The sequence below is a fragment of the Carassius gibelio genome, chromosome A3, assembly GCF_023724105.1.
Source record: "Carassius gibelio isolate Cgi1373 ecotype wild population from Czech Republic chromosome A3, carGib1.2-hapl.c, whole genome shotgun sequence".
Taxonomy (NCBI): Eukaryota; Metazoa; Chordata; class Actinopteri; order Cypriniformes; family Cyprinidae; genus Carassius; species Carassius gibelio.
Genome location: NC_068373.1, coordinates 30,900,346 through 30,927,104, shown reverse-complemented (window position 1 = coordinate 30,927,104; position 26,759 = coordinate 30,900,346). Strand labels below are relative to the sequence as shown.

The following is a 26,759-nucleotide window of genomic DNA, read 5'->3' as shown; positions in this document are numbered from 1 at the left end:
ATGATTACAATTCACCTGAGATAAAACAAAGGACGCAAAGAGCGCCGGAGCCCGAGACAGAGAGATGCTCTCATGGCCAGGATCCCCTTATCAGAGTCAACATTCATGGATAATGATAAAGGCAATGATTTTTGGCCTGAGTGTGGGGGGGAGAGGGAGATGGAAATACAAGAGGTTATTGTTGACCAGAACAGCACGCGTGTTTGTGTGCGTTTGGCCCGTCGTTCGCCTCTCTTCTCGTCTTTCTATATTTTCTGTTTAAACGCTTTAAATGCGCTCTCTGTGTGTTTATGTGATGCAATTATGACACTAACACGTAGCACGACAGGGGTTCATTCCAGCGCTGAGCGCGCGCCCGCGGGTCACGGCTGCAGGCCTATGCGCGCACACCATCCCGCAGATAAAACTAAGCCTAAAATCAGCTAAAAAGTCTCAAACTAGATGGAGATACACTCATAGATGGGCTATTCCGCGCGCACTGGAGTAAGAGGGAAAGCGTTATTGCGCACAGCAGGTGTTCGGAGACGCGCTGCCGGAGCTGCTGACAGGTCCGATGTGAGGCCTCCTCCGAATCACCCCGCGGCACCCGCAGGACAACAACGCGCCAGTGTGGTCCGAAACAGTTGAAAGAACACCCGAAAAACCCCATGACCCTGTAATGAGGAACCAGCGACCACCTGTGAAAGTCTGACTCAACCACAAACCTGCATTATAACATTACTGACGGAACATCAGCAGCTAATGGACATCTTTGCATTCTTTTATTGCAGAATTTCCCAAACTTTGTCAGCCGAGCAATTTATTCAGCCCAGTTATTTCCCAGACAGCAAGCAATTTCGGCCCAGAACCGGCCCACATCTGGCCTGCGTGAAATCCATGCGGGCCAAATGTGGGCCAGATCTGGGCCAGACCTGGGCCGAAATTGCTTGCTGTCTGGGTAATTTTTTTTTTTTTTTTTAATTATTATTTTTTTCTTAACAACACATTCGCACGTTCACTGTCTGTTAAAAGGCACATATAAAATTGATGATTATTTTTATTTACCAATTATTATTTTATGCATTTTTAATTCGACGTTTTATGATTTAATTTATTAGTAGATTTGATTGGTATTCACGTTTCTTCAACTCATTGTGTTTCCCCCATCAACTCAACTCTCTGTATTTCCAGTTTAGTTTATTTTTGATTGCAAACTTTTATATGTGTTAGAAATTAGATATCCGCTAAACTGCGTTTAAATCTGAATGATCCTAAATAACCATAAACTTTGATTTTAAAATGAAACAGATTCCAGATTCAGATTATTAACAGAATTTGAATTATTACACTCATCAAAAAAGGGCGTTTTCACACTTATGCCATAAAAGACCGAGTTCTGTTTCCCAGAGCAAGCCTACAGTTCTTAGAATATTTTTATTAAGAACCTTTAAATGTTCCATGGATGTTGCAGGTTCCTTTTGGAACCATCGATCCCAATAAAGAACCTTTATTTTTAAGAAGACAATAGCCATTTAAAACTATTTATAATAGAACAACTTTACACCAAAACGTTATAACTGAGAGCTAAATCAGCATATATAGATACAAATGTGTGAGTAAATGTAAAGAAATGTTAAACTCTCAAATAAAATAAAATGATTACACCCTGATATGTGGTTGATTTGCAGCAGAAATCACCGCCCTCCGCGGAGAAACTTCAGGGCGAAGTTCAGCAGCCAATCAGAGCGCGACCCGCGAGGCTCTGCTGCTCCTTTAAGAATTTTTTTTTTTTTTTTTTTTTCACGAACTGATTTTTTTTTTTCTCGCTCCTCACACAACGAGGCTCTTTAAGCCCCGGCGCGCGACACAGAGCAGGCATTCAGAGCGCGAGCGAGGGGGCTGAACCGACGGACTCTCGCGCTGGGCGGGCGACCTGCTTCAGTGCTGTAAGAGCTTCACATTATTACCTCTCTCTCTATCTCTTACTCTGTGTGGGAATATACGGCAATGCATGTATCGAGAAACCGCTAAACACAGAAATTAGTATCAGTAATGTTAATAATAGGCTACACATGCTCTGCTTTGACTTTATTTCTCTACACCTTCTTATTTACACGTGAAGTCGGGGTTTCTCTGTGGATTGAGCTTTGGTAACAAGGGCGTAATTGTAAAGAAGAACGTTTTTTATATATCTTTCAGGATTAACAGTGTAAAATACTCAAATGTCCTGAGCACGAAGTCTTTTAAACTAAGTTGGCGTCACGAGGGATAATTTTCCAGATTTGCGTGAATGTGTAAATCAGAGTCGTGTTGGGTTAATCTGTCTTTAAGGGGAAAGTTGCTTAATCAGTTTTTGACGCACAATATACAATACAGGTAATTAAATAACGAATTTAAAGTACTTCTTTCTATGTTGTTGGCGGTATTATAAATAAGAGCTTTTAAAAATACAAACAATTTTTGCTATAGTCTTTGAAACACGTTTTACTCGCGCATTATCGAGCAAATCCCGTTTCAAACTGCTCTACAGATCCATCAGATTTAAGTTCAATTTGCTGATATGAAAAGAGGAAAACTTAAAGTAGCCTACAAAATCTACATATTATGTTCACCCAAAAAGAAAAAAAGTTTCACGATACGATATTCTGATAAAAAGGCAGAAATTGTACCAGAGATGCAAATCAACAATATCTCATTACTGGAAGCATATTCATCTTATTCAGTTCATCTTTAGCTACATTATTTCGGGATATACTTGACATTATATATATGAAAGATAGAACAAATCTGAGCACACTTGTTTAAATGTTTGGGAATATTTGAATGGGCTTGTTCCATTTAGGAGAGTTTTGGCATGAGTGAATTAGGGGCAAATTATTGCCAAACCAGGCGTAATGACCCGCCCTACTGTACTGTGTGAACCTTGTCAGAGTATCCCGAAATAATGTAGCTAAAGATGAACTGAATAAGATTTAAATAGTAGGCCTAAACGAAGTTAAAATTGGCGGATAAAAAAGAGCAATAATAAAGAGTTGTGAGTTGTTAAAATGAATGAACAAAGTTTCTGAAAAGAAAATGTGCTGAACGGAAAACAGAGCAAACCCAAAAGCGCAATTAAAGAAATTGACCGATACCTGTGTTAGCCTACTAAAAACTAATTATCAAGTCTCACGAGGTGTATTTTAGGCTATTTGTGTCCCAAAGAAACTTCTACTTAACACACACAAGTCACTCGGACACAGATCTAAACGTTTGTATCCCAGTGACCCAGCCAAATGTGATCACTGAATTAATATTAAATGAATCTGTTATCACTTGAGTTAAGTCACATGTGACTGATCTTAATTAAAACTGATGTCGGATGGATGCGTGAGATCAACAGCAGGTCTAAGATCAAATTCAAGTCGCATCTCTAGTGTTTTTGCCGTATATAAAACAGTAGGTTATCTGTTGTGTTCAGTTCAAACTTTGAGAGAAATCCTGGTTCTCTGATTGATCTTCAGTCAGACCTTTAGACGCCAAATAAATAGTTTATTATTTATGCCGCTTGCTTGAGTTTTCAGAAACGCACTGCCATGACTCTCCATGTTTTTCTGCTGGTTATAAGTCGTCACTTGTGCTTTCAGCAACAAACAGTGTGTAATTCAGCAGCGCAGCCGCCCGCTCCGTGTTTATCCAGCAGCGCGCGGAATGAAGCCCGTATTATCCTGCCCTCTCTCTCCCGGGAGCTTGAACAAACCCACAAACCTTCAACAGTAGCTTGTTAGCAGAAGTGAAGCTAAAATAACACACTCACACACTGACGCCACCGTATGACTGCTGGAAAAAAGACCAATCCTAAATAAAGTCAAAGCCTCAGTGTTTGTAGCAGTTTTTCCTGAACAGGTTTATCTTGTTCGGAGTGCTGGGTCATGAACAGCCAAGAGGTTGTGCGGTTATATCCCATTACAACTCCGTATTTATATTATCACACATTCAGAAGAAATACTTTATAAAAACATGTAAAGGTAGCATGACAACCTATGATAATACAAATAAATTAACATTCCTTTGTGTGTGTGTTTTTTGCAGGTTTTTCAGCAGATCTATAGGCTATCCTGAGAAAGACGGCGGATGGATTCATTCTGAAAAGAACTGAGATCGTGTAAAAATTAAGCGAGTTAACGTTCCATTGGAGGACCTAAAGTAAATAATAATATATATAATATTTTAAAAAGCATTGGCAACTGATTTTAGTGAATAAACTTAAAAACCAGAGGCCCTGCCAGAACAACTAGACCTTCCGCAGACAGCTGTGGCCGCAGAGCGAGGACCGATGTCGGCGGAGGAGCACAGTATGTCCGAGGTGGAAATGAGTCCCGGGGTCTCGGACGACGGTCACTCCATGTCCCCCGGACACTCGTCCGGTGCTCCCGGCGGGGCGGACTCCCCTCTTCCCGGTCAGGCGTCTCAGATGCCGGGCGTCGGTGATGATGCGGCCGGGGTCTCGGTGAAGTCCGACGAAGACGACGACCGTTTCCCGATCGGGATCCGTGAGGCGGTCAGTCAGGTGCTCAACGGTTACGACTGGACGCTCGTACCCATGCCCGTGCGCGTGAACTCGGGCAGTAAGAACAAGCCGCACGTGAAGCGGCCGATGAACGCATTCATGGTGTGGGCGCAGGCCGCGCGCAGGAAACTGGCGGATCAATATCCGCACCTGCACAACGCCGAGCTCAGCAAAACACTCGGAAAACTCTGGAGGTGAGAGACAAAACATAACGTTTAGCTGTGTAACTCTTACTAAAGATGCTGTGGCGCCACCATGGTGCAGTGATGTTAGTACCATAATACTATAAATTATGGTAGGCTACTAAATGTTTGCAATGTCATGCACAAATTAATATTTATATAATATACTCCAAAGGCATCTTTATCTAAGCAGCACGTTTGCTTTTCACTTTGTTTTACTTGAAATATTAAATATAATCAAAAAGATGCATAAGAAATCAAATTAACATTAAAACATAAAAAAAAATTTACAGATAAGAATAATTAGTCATTGTTGAAAATATAATTAATAAACATAATGGGGGAGGGGGGGGGGGGTGGGAGCAAAACAAAGCATCTCTATAAAATCATGGTGACTGAATTAAAGGTTCATCTGCACATTCTCAATCCCTTCACATCATAAAGCACTCAAGAAACAGCCTCCATGAATTCATTACTGTAATTGTCTCATTAAATAACTGATGCTGGAGTTTAATGGCTCTCTTAGGTTCTGCTGTCCGTCTGATGACCACAATACTGACTGCACACTGCTCCAGTGGTGTTGTTAACTCAGCCTCTGGCTTTGAGTTTCTCAGGGGCTTTAACTCAGAATAATCATTCCTTCAAGATGCCAGATTAGAAGGACAAATCCCTTCAGGAGCTGCTGTGGAAAAGAGCACACACACACACACCGGCCACAGTCTGTAAACAACACTATTAACCTGAGCTAGAAGGCCAGCTTCAGCTATTACTGAGGGCATTTATCTAAAATAGTTTATTTTCATGTGTGAGCGAGTGTTTGGTTCTGCTGGATTTATAGCTGCAGTCTCTGAATCAAAGTGTCTCGCTCTACAGATGACAGCACAACAGGTGGAGAATCACACCGCAGAGTTCGTTCAGACACCAGCTGGAATATCACACACACACACTGATCGTCTGCTCATGTTAAACTCTCAGATGAGAAATCTGAGACAGTTTCAGTGTTTAACAACTCAACAATCTCAAAGTCTAGTGTCTAGTCTATTCAGAACTTAACTACTCTTTTACATACAGTAAATAAGGCCACAGGGAAAAAAATGATTACACACATTTTAAAAACTTAAGTATTAAAATTTAAAAAGCACTGATGGAATATTGCAATTCTGTTTATTGGAATAAGATTGTAATGTCAGTTTATATTGGTGCCTGAGTTATGAATTTATATAGGAGTTTACTGTGATGATAGGATTATATTCTCTCTATTTGTCCTGTGATTAACTGTTACATGTCACATTAGTTGAGCACTTCACTCTTGAATAATCTGGTATTTTAAAATGCATGAATGTTTTTGCATTATATATACTGTGCAAAAGATAATCCTTTTTTTTTTGCATGTTTGTCTCAGGCTGCTGAACGAGTCAGATAAGAGGCCATTTATCGAGGAAGCTGAGCGTTTGAGGAAGCAGCATAAGAAAGATTATCCCGAGTACAAGTACCAGCCACGTAGACGCAAGAACGGCAAACCGGGATCCAGCTCTGAGGGTGACGCCCACTCTGAGGGCGAGGTCAGTCACAGCCAATCGCATTACAAAAGTCTGCATCTGGAGGTGGCTCATGGCGGAGCCGCAGGATCACCATTGGGCGACGGACACCACCCTCACACTACAGGTGAGTTACACTCACCTACACTACTGTTAAGACATCCGGGCTCACTTTTATTGACCAAAGTGATAGTAAAGACATTTATAGTGTTAGAAAAGTAATAAATGCAGCATCTGTGAGCAAAAACCTTCAAATACATCAAAAATCTTACTCACCCCAAACTGCTTCCTCTAAAATGTATCCATTTGTTCCTTCAGGTCAGAGTCACAGCCCTCCGACGCCCCCTACTACTCCTAAAACAGAATTGCAGGGTGGTAAATCCGGTGAGGGCAAGCGCGAGGGCGGAGCCTCCAGGAGCGGTTTGGGGGTGGGAGCAGATGGAAGCTCCGCCTCCTCATCGGCCAGTGGAAAACCGCACATCGACTTTGGAAACGTGGACATTGGCGAGATCAGCCATGAGGTGATGGCCAACATGGAGCCGTTTGATGTGAACGAGTTCGACCAGTACCTGCCGCCCAACGGCCACCCGCAGTCATCGAGTGGCACAAGCGCTGGGTCTTCGGCTTCGCCGTACACTTACGGCATCTCCAGTGCGTTGGCAGCCGCTAGCGGTCACTCCACCGCCTGGCTTTCCAAGCAGCAGCTGCCGTCCCAGCAACACTTGGGATCGGATGGCGGGAAGACGCAGATTAAGAGTGAGACGCACTTCTCCAGTGATGCAGCGGCGAGCGGGTCACATGTCACATACCTGCCACACTACAGCGCCGCCTTCCCCTCGCTGGCGTCCCGCGCGCAGTTCGCCGAATACGCTGAGCACCAGGCATCCGGCTCGTACTACGCTCACTCAAGCCAGACCTCTGGCCTTTACTCCGCCTTCTCCTACATGGGCCCTTCGCAGAGGCCCCTGTACACCGCCATTCCAGACCCCGGCTCCGTGCCGCAGTCACACAGCCCAACACACTGGGAGCAGCCCGTATACACCACCTTATCTCGACCATGACGCGATGTGCTGGTTTGGTGTCCAGTCGATGTAGGGTCCAACAAAAGTGTGACTGAATATCATGACAAACGCTCACCTGCACCACAGTCTACACAGACAGGAACCTGAGAGAAACTTGTGTGTGTGGAGATCTGCAGGGAACATATTCTCACGTGCCTCAGGCTGATAAAACCTTCACAACCGACACAGATTCACTCAACGCTAGACGAATTAAAGGAGGAAGAAATTAAACACCTGTGGTCCCTCATGAAACATATTACCAAAGTTCTGAGACCAAAACATTAAACAACATCCGACAAAAATAGGTGCAGTTTCTGAACTCTTGAGTGGCAGTAACACTCAAACCAAACATCAGTACCGAAGTCGACCCGCTCAAACACTAGATCACTCAAACTTCACACACAAACTCACAACTGATGATAGTATCTGGAAATCCATGTTGTTGTGGTTTTGTATGAGTGAATAATCTCTTTTTATTAACCAAAACAAGGCCATATTGTTTTTATCAACAAATAATGACGTGTTTTCGTTGTTGTAATCGTTTCTAGTGTTGTTACTCTTGTTATTTGTGCTGCCATAACTACACTGAAAAGTCTTCACCACTGTCTAGTGTTTGTTAATGACATTAGTGTTTTATGACTTTCAGCGTGTGTAAATATCAGTGCCAGGACGTGATAATTACTCGTCTTTACCTTTTACTCCAAACACAGGCAATATTTCAGTCATCGGAATTAACCATTTCCGGTTAATAAAGACTTTTTTTTTTTTTTTTACTTAAGTGCCTCAGTCCATCAGCAACGGTTTGTCATCGAGGATAAATTCGAATTAAATCTCGCAAATCTATTTTTTTTTTTCAGCGCGCTAAATTTATCAGCCGTTAGCCGCTATGAATATTTAAACGCCCACGTGACAAATAATCTACATGAATTTGAAAGAACGCGCCGTTTGGTCTTTTATTGAAGTAATGTCGTTTCAGAACAATGCCAGTCTTAACGTTTAATATATTTTTAAACACCATTTTATAAAAAAAGAGAGAAATAAAAGATTGCGGCTAATAAAAACATGTTTGTTGCAGTCTGTTACTGTAAACGATGTTTCTCAGATAGCACACGCACGTCTGCATGAGGTCTGTTAAAGATCGCTTCATCTGGAAAGCAACTGCTGTGTACAAACATCTTATAGATGTCTTTAAGATGTCATTTTTACATAATCATATGCATCACTTGTCATCTGATAGGAAAGGTCCCATAGACGTCCTGGAGATGTAAATGACATCTCTGTGATACCTGTGCTATCAGGGTTAGTTATTAGATGTTCTCTTCCCTTTGGTACTGTTATAGTTTTTGACCTGTTCTTTAGTATTATTCATAAACAGCAAACAAACAGAATTCTTGTTTATATTACATATTATTATTTATATTTGTTGTTTTGTTCGGTTTTTATCAGTAGTGTTTTATTCTGATGTTGGAAACTGTAATTTTGTGGTGGGTAAAAGTGTTGTTGTTTTTCTTTATCAGTGTAAATAGAAGAGAGCAGTGACTAACTTCCCTCACTTTAAATAAAGCTGCAGTCTGTTCAAATGCCTCCTTGTCTTTATACTTACCTGGATATTCATTTTATTCTTCCTTACTTTTTTAACACACACACACACACACAAACACACACACACATATATTCACAAATCATTTAATTAAAAGGTAATGGTGAGTAACACATTAGATGTGTAATTTTTTGTGTAAAAATATGTGTATTCATTATCCATACCATAGTTATCACCCATGTATTCCACCAGAACACAGTAGCCTATGGACACATAGAATATATTACTTTTCTGTCTTTAAGACAAATGCCAAACTGAATGCTGCATATGATAATGCAAATATTTGCTGTCATAATAATGCTGTCATGTGACAGCAATGTAGTTTAGATTGAGTTTGTGTCCATGCAGTATGCTAGTGTTCTGTTCTGAACAAATGCAATGTTTTTATGAGCTTGTAAGTTCATTCTGATTGGACGAGACTAATATCATGCACTGCACATCTCTACAGCCTCTGCATTGACACTGTGTGTGTGTGTGAATGCTACCCTGCTTATCTGCATGTGTGTGTGTGTGTGCTGAGAGTTGAGGCTGATTTCTAATTCCCCTGATTTAATCATCTGTGTGATACTTTGGTTAAACAAAGAGACTCATTCAGCTCCGGCTGAGCGAGAGGAGGGAGGGTTTCACTGGATACAAAGACACACACACACACTGCAGGTCTCACTGCAACAGGATTTGGACATTCCTAAAAAGTGTGCATGAGAGAGAGAGAGAGAGAGAGAGAGAGAGAGAGAGAGAGAGAGAGAGAGACAGAGAGAGAGAGAGAGAGACAGAGAGAGAGAGAGAGGGGGAGAGAGAGAGAGAGAGAGAGAGAGAGAGAGAGAGAGAGACGGAGAGAGAGAGAGAGGGGGGGGAGAGAGAGAGAGAGGGAGAGAGTAGTTAGATGAGTGCAAACCATAATCTAAAAACCTTTAATTTTCTGCTTTTGTATCATCATACGACTGTGACTCCATGAGTCACGAGGACAAAATTAATTGCCCATAAACCACTGCTAATGTTTTGCTCAGAAGTGAATCTAAGTGCACTATTTACTGAATACTGCATGTACATTGGCTGAAGTGAAATCCAGTAACATGAAGGATGTGAAACACAACTGTATGTGACCTTTCTATATCATGTATCCAACAATGATGTGCGCTCAGTGTCACCATCCGTTTCCAGAGTAAGGAATGAACTGAAGTGACATCTAACATGTATTTAAATCACTTAGACTGGCTGTGGGACAATCATATAAACACCTCATTAACATTTTCCAATAATAAAATATATATATTTTGATATATTTTCACTAATAACACCAGAACTTCGATATTAAGTTAAATGCAAGAAGTCAGAGTGTATTGCCCCTTTGGTGGGGACTATTATAAAGCTGAAACATAAGTCACATTAACCCACTGGATCTCAAATAAGAGCCGACCTCAGAGAAACCATTTTACTGCTGTAGTACCAATACTTTTTTGTGAATGGTTCAAATTATTTTAGATGTCTGGCATCAAATGAATTCGAATAGGAAAGTCTATTTATTTCTGCAGAAGAAAAGACAACTATTCTAGTGGTAACTAGATTTTAATTATTTATATATATATATTACTCGTATACAGTAATCAGCTGATGAATCAAGAACATTCTTTAACCAAACTTTAATGAAATGGTACAAGACAGACATATTAGCATTAAGATCATGTGGGGATAATATTCATTGGTTAAAAATAAAGAAGCTCGTTTAATGTGTAACACTGATATTTTTGAAGTACTTTTAGATTAAAATATGTTCATTTTCTAACTGAAAAATGTCAACATAGACAAACAAGGTGTTTACACCGAGTCATGTGGCACATTGTTAGCCCTGCCCCTGATGTTGCAGCTATATGATAAAATGTCATATGCTAGGTAGAAACACATATATTAGCATAATTATTATTTTATCAGTAACATAGAGGTCAAATGTATGTAGGCTATGTTCAAAATCACAGTCATCTAAAATAAAAAAAAGTACCTTTTATGCCTCAAGATCAGTATTTTGTTGAAAACTTGAGCTGAGGTGAAACGATCTTGCACAGGCAGAGATGGTGTCGTCACTCGTATCTCGTCTCTGATTGGAGGAACTGAGCGCGTTAGTTTCCTCCGGTCTCCTCCACTACATGACCTTCAACTTCCGGTGAGATTCTGAAGCGCGCGTTCAACGGACTTTTTAACCGAGATGATTTACGAGTGTGAAGCTACACAATACTCACCGTAGGTTACATGACAATGATAACTGGGACAATACTATTACTCCAGAATAGATCCATATACACACATTCATAATCTAAAGCACGCTCGTTCGTAACGGTATTTATAGCCAATACGATTACGGACCTTAAACTCCATCCACAGGAATGACATCAGCAGACGTTCATATATCTTGAGTAGTAGTTTAACCTCAAAATACAGATTCAGACACTTTAACCAGCGCAAACGATGAATATTTACATCAAGATCCCGCTGTTAGTGCGTCAGTCAAGTGGAAACGGTTCGTTATCGCTGATCCATTCGAATCAAACCCCGCGAAACTCTTCTCATGTCTATGCTTACTTTACATAAAAATAACAATAATAATAAAAAAAAAGATTTATAAATTAGTTATTGTTTCCTAAATTTATTTTGTGGTAATCAACAGCTTAAAATCAAACTATTAAACACATTCAGTGTGAATCTACTGATAATGTAACATTGTTTCACAAGAATTTGAAAAATAATTGCAGTGTATAATTTCCTACAAAAAAAGTTTAATATTGCACGAATAAAACGGAAACGAATGAACAATAAATAATGAGATTGAGAATGAACTGGTCCTCTTTGCTGAGAGTTTATCATGTGTTTGTGCTGCCCTCCTGTGGACAAACAGAGGAACTGCTGGAAGAAACATGAAGCTCCAGAACAGAAGACTTGAGATCTGAGCTTTAAACACTGCTGAGTGTGTGTGTGTGTGTGTCTCTCAGTCAGTGATGGTGTGTATCTCTCAGTCAGTGATGGTGTGTGTGTCTCAGTCAGTGATGATGAGCTCGTCACAGCCCCAGTCCTCATAACTCCCATCTGGCAGATACCGACGGATGATGATGGGGATCTTCCTGCTCCTGATTAACACACACCACACACAAACATACTAATTCTGACTCTGTCAGTGATGCTGTAATATAATAAAATGTTTTTTTTTTTGTCGTACTTGAGTTCTTTCATGGCGATCTGCAGTGGATCCGTCTCTCCTTCCAGCTCCACCATCACTGGTGCACACATCCTGTCAAACAGGAAGTGATGTCACTGATGATTCATGCAGGGTTATGAGCATTTAAATAAAACAAATATAAAGCTGATTCAAAGCAATGTTTCTTAAAAAAAAAAAAGAAAAGTGCTATACAAATAATATTTACTGGCTTTTATTTATACTGATGTTTTTAAGGTTAAAAAAACTGTTTATTAAACCTTTTTGTTAATTTAAATAAGACTGAAAATGTAAATATTGTATGAAAAGCAGACAATGGAAATTATAAATGCTTTCTTTGCAGCAACTTTGCATGAGAAATTAAAATAAGTTTAAGTACTAACATGACTGATACTAAATAAAGGGAAATGTTTAACAAAAGTGACAAAAGCACAAAAAATCTGAAAACAAACTCAAAATATGAATACAGTAATAGTATATTAATAACAGTAATCTGATACTGCTGTGTGTGATATATATTTGACTCTCAGCATCGTAAGGTGAAGACACAAACAAACAGGAGACAGAACAAACACACAGCGCTCGTGATTTCAGAAGATAAATAGCACAGACACTGGTCAACGATGAAGGTTTCTCCTCATTCACACACACACCAAATGAGGTTTACTCTGAAAGGCTATGCCACACATTCACTAGAGTTCACTTGGGTGTGAGGGTCAGAGGTCACTCACGCGATCTGCAGCGCTCGTGTCCCCAGCACTCGTGCACGCTCGTATTTGGTCATGTACGGAGTGGTGATCCTCTTCTGATTGGCCTGCTGTCCTTCACCCGCCGGCAGGATCTGAACGTGCTCCTGATCCTCCTGCACACACACACACACACACACACACACACACACACACACACACAGATTATCAATATGCATAAACGATCCCTCAAATTCTGGATGCATCTTAAACCTAGTCCCACAGAATCGCTACATTTTAAAGCGCTACAAACCCAAGAACTGAACCCTGAAAGAGTCCACTCAATCAGCTAATTCTATATAAGTTATCAGATATACATTCATCAGACACGACGATATAAACTCTGTTCTCACATCTTCCACGTTCTCCAGATCATCCAGAGCCTCCTCATCTTCAACATCATCGAAATCTCCGTCGTCGAAACTGAGCACAGACAAAACACAGAACCAGAGATGAATAAACATACAAGCAGTCAAACAAATGAAATACTCGCTCGACCTCGCGCTTTAAATCCAGACAGGATTCACAAACACTACATTCTTAAGAGTCTCGTCGTGTTTACACTCACAAACATATCAAAAACACTCTAACAGACGTGCTGGGAACTCACTTGTCTTCGTTATCAGACATTATTGATGTCTCGCGTGTCGTATAAAACGATTAAATTGTTAAATTCCTAAATAATTAGAATTGTTGTCTCTTCGCGAATCAAAGCATGGAATGAACTTCCGGCGGTGCTGCAGTTTCCAAAGTCCGTACAGAAACACAAGCGCAACAACACTGACCTCGTACGTAAACAAAAACCGACGTGTGTGTTTATATATATATATATATATATATATATATATATATATATATATATATATATATATATATATATATATATATATATATATATATATATATATTATTATTATTATTATTATTATTATTATGGCGTTTATATGCATATTAATAATTAAATAATGAGTGGTTCGCTGGAGATTGTATGATTGAAATGTAAGTTACACTCTTGGAAGACAACGTTTGCAATAGTTTTGTTGAACATATCATTGAATATACAGTGAGTTACAATTGTTTAAATCATAGACATATAAATACGCCTCACTGGCCGCTCGACCGCACGTCAACGTCGCCGCCATATTGGAGTGGGCAACTCTCATAACTCTCACATCAGGACAGAAGAAAACATACCTGACTCATCGACAGATTGGACACCTACAAACCGTCACACCATAATAAAAAAAGACTCCGAAGTGCTGAACTGAATCAACAGAGTCGTGAACAGGCTCCGAAGTCCCGATATGAATCAACAGAGTCGCGAACAGGCTCCGAAGTGCCGATCTGAATCAACAGAGTCGCGAACAGGCTCCGAAGTGCCGATCTGAATCAACAGAGTCGCGAACAGGCTCCGAAGTCCCGATCTGAATCAACCGAGTCGCGAACAGGCTCCGAAGTCCCGATCTGAATCAACCGAGTCGCGAACAGGCTCCGAAGTCCCGATCTGAATCAACAGAGTCGCGAACAGGCTCCGAAGTGCCGATCTGAATCAACAGAGTCGCGAACAGGCTCCGAAGTGCCGATCTGAATCAACAGAGTCGCGAACAGGCTCCGAAGTCCCGATCTGAATCAACCGAGTCGCGAACAGGCTCCGAAGTCCCGATCTGAATCAACCGAGTCGCGAACAGGCTCCGAAGTCCCGATCTGAATCAACAGAGTCGCGAACAGGCTCCGAAGTGCCGATCTGAATCAACCGAGTCGCGAACAGGCTCCGAAGTGCCGATCTGAACCAACCGAGTCGCGAACAGGCTCCGAAGTGCCGATCTGAACCAACAGAGTCGCGAACAGGCTCCGAAGTGCCGATCTGAATCAACCGAGTCGCGAACAGGCTCCGAAGTGCCGATCTGAATCAACCGAGTCGCGAACAGACTCCGAAGTGCCGATCTGAATCAACCGAGTCGCGAACAGGCTCCGAAGTGCCGATCTGAATCAACAGAGTCGCGAACAGGCTCCGAAGTGCCGATCTGAATCAACCGAGTCGCGAACAGACTCCGAAGTGCCGATCTGAACCAACAGAGTCGAGAACAGACTCCGAAGTGCCGATCTGAATCAACAGAGTCGCGAACAGGCTCCGAAGTGCCGATCTGAATCAACCGAGTCGCGAACAGGCTCCGAAGTGCCGATCTGAATCAACCGAGTCGCGAACAGGCTCAGAAGTGCCGATCTGAATCAACCGAGTCGCGAACAGACTCCGAAGTGCCGATCTGAATCAACCGAGTCGCGAACAGGCTCCGAAGTGCCGATCTGAATCAACCGAGTCGCGAACAGACTCCGAAGTGCCGATCTGAACCAACAGAGTCGAGAACAGACTCCGAAGTGCCGATCTTAATCAACAGAGTCGCGAACAGGCTCCGAACAGGAGCTCATTAATTAAACACAATTTGGAACTCATGTCCACAATATTTTTGTGTTGTGTCATTAGTTGTGTCTTAATTTGATTAATAATTATTATTTTAAAATTACATTTCAATTTCTTTTATTTTACTCTTTATTTTACTATTAATTTATTCTTCATTTTTATCTATTCTGTATTATTCCAGCCTTTATATTACATATTCTTCTTGCTATTATTAACCTATTGTTGTTCAGTTATTTATTATGGTATTATTCATATTATACATAGAATTTAATAAATCTATTATATCTCATATGTTATTGTAACGTTGTACTCGCTTTTCATATTATTCCCTTTACTTTAAGTTGTACTACATATACTTTTTAATATAACATATCACTTTTACTATATTTCTACTGTGCACTGTCAGTCCATATTTTCTTTTTCACTGGATCCATAGCCTCATCAGTTACATGTTATTATTTGTTGTATTCTTCTGTAGGCTAAAGTGCTATCAAAATGAAAAGCAGACTTCAAGTTTGTGATTTGTATTTACTTGTTTTATTAAATTTTTAAATTATTAGTTTTTAAATATGTATTATTTAGGTTTTATCCCAGTACTTCAAAGGGAATGAGCTGTGTTCTGACCTGAGACACAAGAAAGAGAGAAAAAAAAGAAAGAAAAATGTTGCGATTGAACACAGAGAAAGCAATAAAACAACGTACATTCAAATGACATTACATGAATATGTCACAGTTATACTAAATTAACAGATTTGTAAACCGAAAAAATCAACAAAATCATCAAGTGAGACAAATCTGAGCTTTCAATTAATAATCTTCCAAACCTTACTAAACAACTGGAGGCAAAGTTTTTTTTAACTGTTTTTTAACCTCTGAAATTGGTTGGTAAGTGAGAACGTTAGGGTGTTTCTATTCAGTAAAAACCGCAGCTCCCCCGTTTACTTTAATTTGTTTTAAGGCAGTCTTGCCCTCACTAACATGGCGGACGCGTTGACGTATCGCGGCGACGGCTCAAAGCGGCCAATGAGGCGTCTAGGTATTTATATGTCTATGGTTTAAATGTACTGAGAGACTGTGAAATACAAACGTGTCAGTACGCAAATAAAATCAAAATGCGTTTATTTGAAAGCTTTAATAAGAAAATTATCAACTGCCTTCAACTTTTCTCCAATGGAGTTAAAGTGAAAGGGAGTTGAAGAACCGAGTGACTGAAGGATGAGGCTAAACAGATAATTATTATTAATGATAAACGAGTGATTCGTCACAAACTCCGCCCACACAGGTTTCTTCCTGCTTTCATGAAGGGAATGACAAACTTCGACATGCTGGTATCACTTTTACTTTAAAGACACTCTCCGTTCTATATAGTTTAATAAGTAAATATAATATACGACGCAAAATGATGATTTTATGACCGTATTAAGAGTGTAATTGTAACTGTAGTCGCAGAAATGGTTGGTTTCACTTTCATATATATCAGAGAACAACAATAACACAATCTAAAGTTGTTTCTTAGGGGAAAATGTACAGTTGTAATTAATCAGTTCTTATTAAGTTTAATGCCTTTGTTGCATTTTGAATACATTTTAATTTAAAATTCTGCACATTTCTAAACAAATCTCTCAGACAGCTCTTGTTTTGTCATTAAATCGTATGTTTAGTGTGTTAATAAGGTTAAACCAGTGTAATATCTGACAGGATGATGAAGAGAAACATCAGGACTCAGAGAAGATGATGATCAGCTGATGAGTAAAGAAAGAACAGAACATAAACATGTCCAGCAGAGAAAGACGAGGTGAGACTCATCTAGCAATCATATTAATAGCTGAATCAACATCAGAGTCAGTCATCTCTTTTAAAGAAAATACATTTGCAAAATGTGGAGATATACAGGTTTACAAAACATCTTGAGTTGATCTGCTTAATTAATAAAAGTAGATCATGTAAAGAACAGCTGAAATCCAGTTAGAAGAGCTCTAATCTGTCCTTTTGTAAGATGAACAGCGGATTTATCTAGATTTTCATTAAGTTTTACTCAATTACTAATAAGTACAATGAAATGTGGAGAATTTTTACTTTGAGTTTTTACAATAAAAGTTATTTATTTATTTGTTTATTTATTTATTTTTGGTATTTGGGGATATTTAAAGGGGGGGGGGGGGGGTGAATTGCTAATTTTCACTCAATATCCTGTTAATCTTGAGTACCTATAGAGTAGTACTGCATCCTTCATAACTCCAAAAAGTCTTTAGTTGTATTATATTCATAAGAGAAAGATAGTCTGTACCGATTTTTCCCGGAAAAACACGAGCGGCTGGAGGCGTGACGTGTGGGCGGAGCTAAAGAATCACGAGCGCCAGTAGGCTTTTGCGTTGAGAGCGTCTGGAAGCTGTGACATTATCGTGAGGACAAAACCATCAACCAAAACATCCCATGGCTAACAGTCAGATTCAGCTGTTTATTTATGATCCAGAATCAGATCCCGAGGCTGAAACTGAACGAGAGCAGCAGCAACGACTCGCTCCGAGCGGGGCTCGAACCCGGGTCTCCGGCAGGGGAGGGGATGCACTAACAAGGAGGCAGAGATATTTTAAGCAGTTTTACTCACCGCCTGCGGTTCCAACACACGATCGTGACCCTTTTTCCTTGGGACTGCATCATCCTTAAGAAATAAACTATGTGCAAATCCGTCGTCAAACTGGGCCTTGTTTGTAAAACAAGCATCTTCGAAATCCAGGGAACAAACACAAACACTTGCACAACTCCGTTGATGCTCTGTAAAAATAAACTCCATCCACTGGTCCCTTAATGCTGTTTCTCTTTAGGTAATCTGTGCAGGGTTGTCTTGCCCTCGCAACCAAAAACACACTTCTTTTGTGACATTTGGCGACGCTCTCGCTCTGATCAGTGAAGTCTGTTGTGCTCTCAGTGCTCTGCTATACGGGAGCGCGCGCTCTTCCGGCAGAAGTGCCCTTAGCATCCATATAAGGAAATTCCGCTCCATCTAACGTCACACAGAGCCATACTCGAAAAAAACTTTCCGAAACTTGTGACAAACCGGAAGTATTTTTGGAACAAAAATACTCCTTCAAACGTACAACTTAATTTTTGAAACTTTGTCCATGTTTAGCATGGGAATCCAACTCTTTAACAGTGAAAAAAACTCAGTATGCATGAAATAGCATTTCACCCCCCCCCCCCTTTAAGCATTCCTTCTCAGTCATGTTTCTGTTGATGTTTCAGGTCATGAGTGTTTAAGATTCACCAATTAGAGCTTTATTAAGAAGTTGTAACATGTCTCTAGAAAAGACATTAGTCAAAATAATCACTAAGTAAAGATGTCAAACAAAATGTCTAGACATGGCATTGGTCATAGAGCTCACTGTAGCAGTGCCTCAGGTGTTGAAATATATTTATTGCCCAAGGTTCACACATACTCCGTTTGCAGTGCATATAGTATGTGTATGCGGTGCAGAAGCAGCAGCGAGAGCGCGTTATTGTAACACGAAAGCACATAAAAATAATGCATGAGCACCAATCTCTCCGCTCGCACGCAGATTTCCTTTGCTTGGTCACAAAACCAGACACGTGTGTTCATATACACGATGCTCTCACCCGGAGAGAGTGTGCACACTTAAAATGTGTCTCCCTTCATTCAAACTGTGTCCTGTGCACTCACAGCTCTCTATATGCTCATGCGCTAGATATTCATGTGTGAATGTGTGAACCTGGAGTTAGGCATATGCCCAGTCTGTTCTGTTCTCGCGCTCCATTTAGGCGCACTTCATTCTGACTGGTTCACATAGCATACTGCGGGAGGTCAGGCCCCCGAAAATCATGCTATTAAGCGATTTAGAAATTGTGCACGCTCAAATTGTGATTTTATTACGATTTAGATTAATAGCACAGCCCTAGTATGCGGGTGCTGAGCCTGTGACTGTTCTATATGCAAGCATCAATACCTTGAACTTGATGCGAGCCACAACCAGTAGCCAGTGCAAGGAGATAAAGAGAGGTGTAACATTGGCTCTTTTGGGCTCGTTGAAGAAAGGTCATGCCGCTGCATTCTGAATCATCTGTAGAGGTTTGATTGTGCTTGATGGAAGTCCAGCCAGAAGAGCATCACAGCAGTCCAGCCTTGAAATGACAAGGGCCTGAACTTTTTGATGCTGTGCAATGCAAACCTGCAAGATCAAGCAGTCATTGCAGTGTGGTCTTTGAAGGTCAGCCGGTCATTAAAGATAACATCAGGATTTCTGACTGAAGTTGACTGGGTAATTGTAGAAGAACCTAGCTGGATGGAGTAATTATACTGTAGACTTGGAGTGGCACGGAAGACAAGAAGCTCAGTCTTTGCCAGATTGGTAGCCATGTGCCTGTATGATGGGACCCAGTGATGTAGTGTATATGGAGAAGAGGAGCGGTCCAAGAACTGATCCCTGAGGAACCCCAGTGACCAGTTGATGAACAGAAAAGAAGGAGAAGATGGGAGTTCTAGCAGTGGGTGTGGTCGGTTTGAAGTCCTGTGTGTGTGGGGCTAAGAAATGACTACTGATTATTCTGGTATGCGCTGTGAAGAATGTGGCGCAATCATCAGCTGTTATAGAAGTGGTGGACGGGGAGAGAGGAGAGAATTAAATTTGTGTTTTTAATTTCTACAGCTGTTGTTCACAGTACTGCTCAGAGGAGAAGACGGAGCAAAGACAGACCACCCAACCGTAAGTCTAGAGAAGAATATCAATGACTATAATGATCAATATACAACAAATGTGGGCAGTTTTTCTCAGTCTAAATGTAATCCTCTCTGTGATAGTAGAATGCTACAGTTCTTAATGTTGTAACATGTTTTGTGTGTTTCAGTGAGTGATCTGAGGATTGTTCTCCTGGGGAAGAGCGTGTCAGAAAACAGTCTCGTAGGAAACTTCATCTTAGGACGAGCAGTGTTTGACAGTGAAGCTGCTCCAGATGTTGTAGAGAGAGTCGGAGGAAGACTGAAGTACAGACACCTGATGATCATCAACAGTCCTCAGCTGCTCCAGAGGAACATCTCAGACCATCAGATCACACAGACAGTGAGAGAGTGTGTGTATCTGTCTGATCCAGGACCTCATGTGATCCTTCTGCTCCTCAAACATGAGCCGTGTTCAGCAGAAGATCAGGAGCGTGTGGAAAAGGTGCTGGGATCTTTCTCTGAGAAGGTTTATCAACACACCATGTTGCTCAGCACACAAGAGACCACAGAAACCAGTGACGTCCTACAGAACATCATTCAGAAGTGTGCAAACAGACACTTCAGTCTTCAGAGAAGCAGCTCTCCTGAGGATCTTCTGCAGATGTTTGAGGACATTGTGAAGATGAATGATGGACATCACCTGGAGTGTGATGGAGCTGCACAGTGTTTCACAGTGGAGCAACAGACCACAGAGAGACGTGAGTGTGAGGATATTTGATGTTTCAATTCAATTTTAAGTTTATCTGTATAGTGCTTTTTACGATACAGATTGTTGCAAAGCAACTTTACAGACAATTAAGTTTCTGCAATATTTAGTTGTAGCTTATCAGTGGAGAATGTCAGTTTATATACGGAAAAACCAATCAATGAAATGTTTCTAGTAATAACTGAACATGTTTAAATCTTCTTGCTTCAGTTTCAGAGGCTGTGAAGCTGAATCTGGTCGTGTGTGGGAGCGACGGGATGTTAAAATCCTCTGTATCAGAGCAGATCCTGCAGCAGACAGATGGGGAGCTTCATGGTCATCAGATCAGTGTGATAGAGCTTCCGGCTCTGACTCGTCTCTCAGAAGAGGAAGTGATGCGTCAGACTCTCAGCTGTGTGTCTCTCTGTGACCCTGGAGTTCATGCTTTCCTCCTCATTGTTCCTGATGCTCCACTCAATAATGAAGACAAAGCAGAAATGGAGGAGATCCAGAAGATCTTCAGCTCAAGGATCAACAAACACCTCATGGTCCTCATAATGCAGGACTCAGAGCATCAGACAGAACTCAGTGAAGAGACACAGTCTGTCATCGAGAGATTCGGAGGAAGACATCAGTTCTTCGGTTCAAAAACACCAGTGTCCACACTGATGGAGAAGATCGAGCAGATGCTGGAAGAAAACAGAGGAGAGTTTTACTCCACAGAGACATTTCTGGAGGCTCAGATGAAAAAACTGATGAAATATGAAGAGATGAAGAAGAAAATTAATTCACTAGAGACTCATTTACTGTCACAAGGTATATATATTTTTTATCATTTGTATTTTATGTATTTGTATTTATAAACAGCAAAACTGTGACATTCAACATTCTTAAAGGGTTACTCCACCCCATAATCAAAATATTGTCATTAATCACCATGTGGTTCCAAACCCATGAAAGCTTTGTTCGTCTTCAGAGCACAATTTAAGATATTTTGGATGAAAACAGGGAGGCTTGAGACTATCCCATTGACTGCCAAATAAATAACAGTGTCAAGGTCCAGGAAAGTATGAAAGACATCATCAGAATAGTCCATCTGCCATCCGTGGTTCAACTGTAGGATTATGAAGCGACTAGAATACTTTTTGTACACAAAGAAACCAAAAGTAACGACTTTATTTTACAATTCCTCTCCTCTGTGTCTCTCCAAGTCAGCGTAGAGCCATTTTGGAAAAGCTGAGCAGGCAGTGTATGCTCTTCTGTATCAGCCACGCCACAAGGATATGTTTTTTTGTATTGTATTTACACTTTGGTTTGAAAGAAAACAGTGCATCAGCTCAGCGCGGCTGATACAGAAGATCGTACAATGTCTGCGTACTGCTCAGATTTGCCAAAATGGTGCTACGCTGATTTGGAGATCAATGAACCCCCTGTAGATCTTGTCATGAGAGTAAATTAATATATTTTCTTACATTTCTGTATGATTTGTTTTGTTTTTAATTTTCAGTTTCAAGAGAAAACACAGATGATGAACTGAGGATTGTGCTTCTGGGAAAAACTGGAGTTGGGAAAAGTGCAACTGGAAACACAATCTTAGGAAGAAATGCTTTTAAAGCAGAAGCATCATTTGAGTCAGTGACTAAAGAGAGTCAGAGAGAATCATGTGAAATCAACGGTCGACGTGTTACTGTGATCGACACTCCAGGACTGTTTGATACTGAACTGAGTAATGAAGAGATCCAGAGAGAAATCAGACACTGTATCTCCATGATCCTGCCTGGACCACATGTGTTTCTCTTACTGCTTCCACTGGGACGATTCACTAAACATGAGGAAGCATCAGTGGAGATCATCCAGGAGACGTTTGGGGAGAAATCTTTAATGTACACCATGGTGCTCTTCACCAGAGGAGACGATCTGAAGAACAGAACCATTGATCAATGTTTGGGGAAACCTGGATCTCCTCTGATGAAGCTGATCGAAGCGTGTGGAAACAGATTTCATGTGTTCAATAATAATCAGACTGAAGACCGAACACAGGTGACTGATCTACTGCAGAAGATAGACGACATGCTGAGAGAGAACGGAGCGAGTTTCTACTCATGTAAGATGTTCAGAGACATGGAGAGAGAAAGACAAGAACAACAGATCAAGATCATGATGGACAGAGTCAGAGAAAGAGAGGAAGTGATGAAGAAAGAACAAGAGACATTGAAACATGAAACTGAGCAACTGAAGCAAGAAAACAAGAAGATAAAAGCAGAAAAAGAGAAACTTCAGATCAAATATAACAAAGAAACAGAAGAACTGATGAACAGAATAGAAATTGAGAGGAGAAAAAGAGAAGAAGAGTTTACTGAGAGAGAAAAACGATACAAAACACTAATGAAAGAAAAAGAAGAGAGTGAGGAAAAGATGTGTGAGAAGATGAAGAGAGAACGAGAGGAATGGGAGAAACAGAAACTAGAGGAAAAGATGAGAAGAGAAGAAGAGGATGAGAAAAGAAGAGAGAAAGAACAGAGAGTTTGGCATGAATTTAATCAGAAATTGACACGAGAGAGAGAGAGAATGGAAAGAGAGAAAGAATATTTTCAATCTAAATGTGAAACAGAAGAAAACAAGATGAAGATCCTGATGGAGAAAGTGAAAAGAGAACAAGAAGAACGGATGAAGAAATATGAAGAAGAGAAAGAGAGAATGACCATGATGATGGAGGAAGAACGACAAAATCATGAGAAAGAGAGAAAGATGAGGGAAGAAGAATTCAGAGAGAGAGAAGAACGATATACAGCGCTGATGAAAGACAGAGAGGAAAAGGAGAGGAAAATGCTTGAGAAGATGAATCAGGAACGATTGCAGTGGGAGAAACAGAAACAAGATGAAAGGCAGAAAAGAGAAGAAGAAAAAATCGAAAAACAGATATTTGACCTTTACATGGAACAACAAAGTCCAGATTACAGAATGAGTAAGATGAAAACAATCAATATGATTCTGTCAATGTAAATATTAAAGTATATTTCTTATTTATGGTTTGTTTTCAGTTATAGTGTTCTGGTTAAATTCTGTATTTAAAAAGCCCTTACTACATGCAGCTTATAAACATAAAGGTCACTTTTATTGTTGCTCCGTCTTACAGTCATTCAGCTTTTGTCTGATGTTCTAGCCATTGATCACATAAGTGACAAATGATGTTCATTCATTCATTCATCTTTCTACTCACATTACTTGCAATAATTTCAGAAGATTTATCCTGGACATTTTCTGACATGAATAAAAAGTGATAATAATTTATCTAGTGTAAGTTTGCATAGAATGATAAGTGCATGTTGAAGTAAAATTAGTGATTGTGTGAATGTTTTTTTTTTTTCATACAGTGCGAAAAGTACAGAGAGTTCCTGTCAACATCCAGGATACTCCAGTCTTCCATCTCCGATTCCTAAGGATTGTTCTTCTGGGTAAAATTGGTTGTGGGAAGAGTGCATCTGGAAACACAATACTGGGACAGAAAGTGTTTAAATCTGAGGTTGAGTTTGATTCAGTAACCTGTCAATGTTCAGTGAAACAGACCACTGTTTCAGACAGATCTGTGTCTGTAGTTGATACTCCTGGATTGTTTGACACACGAGATGTGTTGAACACAGGTGAGCAGGTAAAGAAAGAGATAGCGAGAAGTGTTTATATGTCCAGTCCTGGACCGCATGCTTTTCTCATTGTTCTGCGTGCAAATGACAGATTCACTGAACATGATCAGCAGATTCCTAAGATGATTGAGATGATTTTTGGTCAGGAGGTGTTAAAATACTCCATCATTCTCTTCACTTGGGGAGATCAGCTGAAAGGAAAGTCCATAGAGAATCTCATTAAGGAGAACAGTCGATTAAGACATCTAGTTCAAGAGTGTGGAGGCAGATATCACGTCTTCAACAACAGAGATCAGAGAAACAGAGAGCAGGTGAATGATCTGCTGAAGAAGATTGACACAATGATAGAGCAGAATGGAGGAGGATACTACAGTCATCAGATGTTTCAAGATGCTCAGAGATACAGACAGAGAGAGGAAGAAAAGAGGAGAAAGAGATAGGAGGGAAAACAACAAGAGGAAAATCAAATAGTCAGATTCCAGAATATCAGAGCAGAGAATGAATCTCAAAGACTTAAAGCAGAGTAACAGAGAGCAGGTGAATGATCTGCTGCAGAAGATTGACACAATGATAGAGAAGAATGGAGGATACTTACAGTAATTGGATGCTTGAAGATGCTCAGGAATTCAGACAAGAGGAGAAAAAGAGAAAGAGTGCCTACCATCATGGCCTCCTAACAATCCCCACATCTGCTGATTGGCTGCTGATTGTCTCCTCTCCATCAGTAAGCTGGTGTGTGGTGAGCGTTCTGGTGCACTATGGCTGTCGTCGCATCATCCAGGTGGATGCTGCACACTGGTGGTGGATGAGGAGATACCCACTGTATATGTAAGCGCTTTGAGTGTCTAGAAAAGCGCTATATAAATGTAAGGAATTATTATTATTATGAACAGGAACGAGCACACTTGACAATGAATAAAATGAAATACGGTGTGTTTTCTGTTAACTGGCAAATACAATTGATGAAATACAATTAGGTGAACTGGTAGAGGGTGAGTTTCACACCAGCCCGGAACACACACTTTCAAAGAGTAACTGACTGTAGCATTGTTTTTCAGATAAGCAAGTTTGGTAACTAAGCATGTGTTTTAAATATTTGCAAACATATTATGGTATTTTTATGCTTTAGTACAGTAAAAAAAAAACTTACATACAGTACCTTTTAAGCTTTTTTTCCCCTTATTCTGTTAACAATCACCTAAATTAAAAGACAGTTCATAAATAAACTGAAATGGCAAACCAGAAGATGGCTCATTCCAACTCACACCTTATGCATTTTCTATTATATATAACATTTCCTCATGTAATGGCAAAAACAATGTTGGGTTTTCCCTGTAACCCCCTTTTATTATTTACAACCACCTGGAGAATGCACGTACAGGGTCAGACTCACAGCCCGAATCCAAGAAAATCCAAGTGTTGTCATGGAATGTTTGTTGATATTTATTGCAAATGTGAACTGATTTAAATGACTTAAATATTCCTTTGTAGCGCTTGGAGTTTAGCTTTCTCCTATAAGCAAAAGCTCCTGCAACACAGATCCAGGCCGAGGTCAAAGACTGTATCTGCTGGCACGCTTTCTTCTCGTCATGCTCTGAACCAAGGGTCATCAACTATATTTGTCAAAGGGCCAGAATTTTTCTCTGCAGACACTGTAAAGGCCAGATACTCGTAATATAAAATAAAATTCGAATTGTATCCTTATATGTTATTATTTGATATAGTAATTCTAATTCCAAATTTATGTTATTTTTTTACATATTACCTGTACTGCAGCAAGCCACCAGGGGAAGATAGCGAAATTTTAGGCTTCATATTTATGAGGCTGTCAAGCTATCCATCACTGTCACATGCAGGTCGTAGTTTGTGGAGAACATTAGAAGAAAGGCCTTCTGAATATATTTAAATGAAAAAATGGCACTCTCAAAGAGCCTTAAGCGAAAAGTTGATTCAGAGAACCGTAGTTTTAATGAATAATGGACTGATAAGTACGTATTCATAGTGCCTACTGTTAGAAATGCTGTAGGTACCTGTGTGCCTCATTTGCTTTTTTTCTCGTTAGATTTAAAAATAAATAAATATGGAACGGACCCGAATATTCGTTCGGTGGGTTGGTATTCGATTTGAAAATTCGAATATAATTTTTATTATTATTATTACTTTTTTTTTGCACACCTGGGATCCCCCAGCGAAACAGTTCTCATTCCCCCTTGTGAGCATCTCAGCTGCGTGGCGTGTCGGTTTTTATTTCCGCTCCCGTATTTAACAGGTTGGAGTTTGCACACTGAGGCCGGTGACACACTGGCTGCGTGGCGTGAGCGCCGCGTGTCTGAAGCGTCCCAGAAGCGTCCCAGAAGCGTGGCGGATTCTGTGTCTTTACACACCAGAAGCGTGCGTGACGCGGCGCTGGCGCGCTGCTGCTGTA

The 26,759-nt window shown here is 40.4% G+C and overlaps 3 protein-coding genes across 5 annotated transcripts; 2 read left to right on the top strand and 1 right to left on the bottom strand.

Moving 5' to 3' along the window:
- Positions 1 to 1,794: 1,794 nt before the first annotated feature.
- LOC127942531 (transcription factor Sox-10-like) lies at positions 1,795 to 8,889 on the top strand. 2 transcript variants are annotated; one of them, XM_052538316.1, is made up of 4 exons: positions 1,795 to 1,925; positions 4,051 to 4,722; positions 6,113 to 6,375; positions 6,567 to 8,889. In XM_052538316.1, exons 2-4 carry the CDS (start codon positions 4,295 to 4,297, stop codon positions 7,307 to 7,309), a joined length of 1,434 nt encoding a protein of 477 aa, XP_052394276.1. In that variant the 5' UTR covers positions 1,795 to 1,925; positions 4,051 to 4,294; the 3' UTR covers positions 7,310 to 8,889. The 2 variants fall into 2 exon arrangements, with proteins under 2 accessions (XP_052394276.1, XP_052394268.1); XM_052538308.1 differs by lacking the exon at positions 1,795 to 1,925 and adding an exon at positions 3,012 to 3,905.
- A 2,768-nt stretch (positions 8,890 to 11,657) lies between these two features.
- Positions 11,658 to 13,644, bottom strand: LOC127942714 (DNA-directed RNA polymerases I, II, and III subunit RPABC2). Of its 2 annotated transcripts, XM_052538641.1 has the most exons (6): positions 13,468 to 13,644; positions 13,211 to 13,280; positions 12,843 to 12,973; positions 12,115 to 12,186; positions 11,934 to 12,025; positions 11,658 to 11,881 (listed from the first exon to the last, which is right to left on the bottom strand). In XM_052538641.1, exons 1-5 carry the CDS (start codon positions 13,485 to 13,487, stop codon positions 11,935 to 11,937), a joined length of 384 nt encoding a protein of 127 aa, XP_052394601.1. In that variant the 5' UTR covers positions 13,488 to 13,644; the 3' UTR covers positions 11,658 to 11,881; position 11,934. The 2 variants fall into 2 exon arrangements, with proteins under 2 accessions (XP_052394601.1, XP_052394591.1); XM_052538631.1 differs by having other exon boundaries at positions 11,658 to 12,025; positions 13,468 to 13,642.
- A 2,894-nt stretch (positions 13,645 to 16,538) lies between these two features.
- Positions 16,539 to 25,355, top strand: LOC127943278 (GTPase IMAP family member 8-like). Its single transcript, XM_052539625.1, has 7 exons — positions 16,539 to 16,604; positions 16,975 to 17,071; positions 19,938 to 19,994; positions 20,137 to 20,706; positions 20,925 to 21,509; positions 22,201 to 23,658; positions 24,068 to 25,355. Exons 2-7 carry the CDS (start codon positions 17,050 to 17,052, stop codon positions 24,772 to 24,774), a joined length of 3,399 nt encoding a protein of 1,132 aa, XP_052395585.1. The 5' UTR covers positions 16,539 to 16,604; positions 16,975 to 17,049; the 3' UTR covers positions 24,775 to 25,355.
- The last annotated feature ends 1,404 nt before the right edge of the window (positions 25,356 to 26,759 follow it).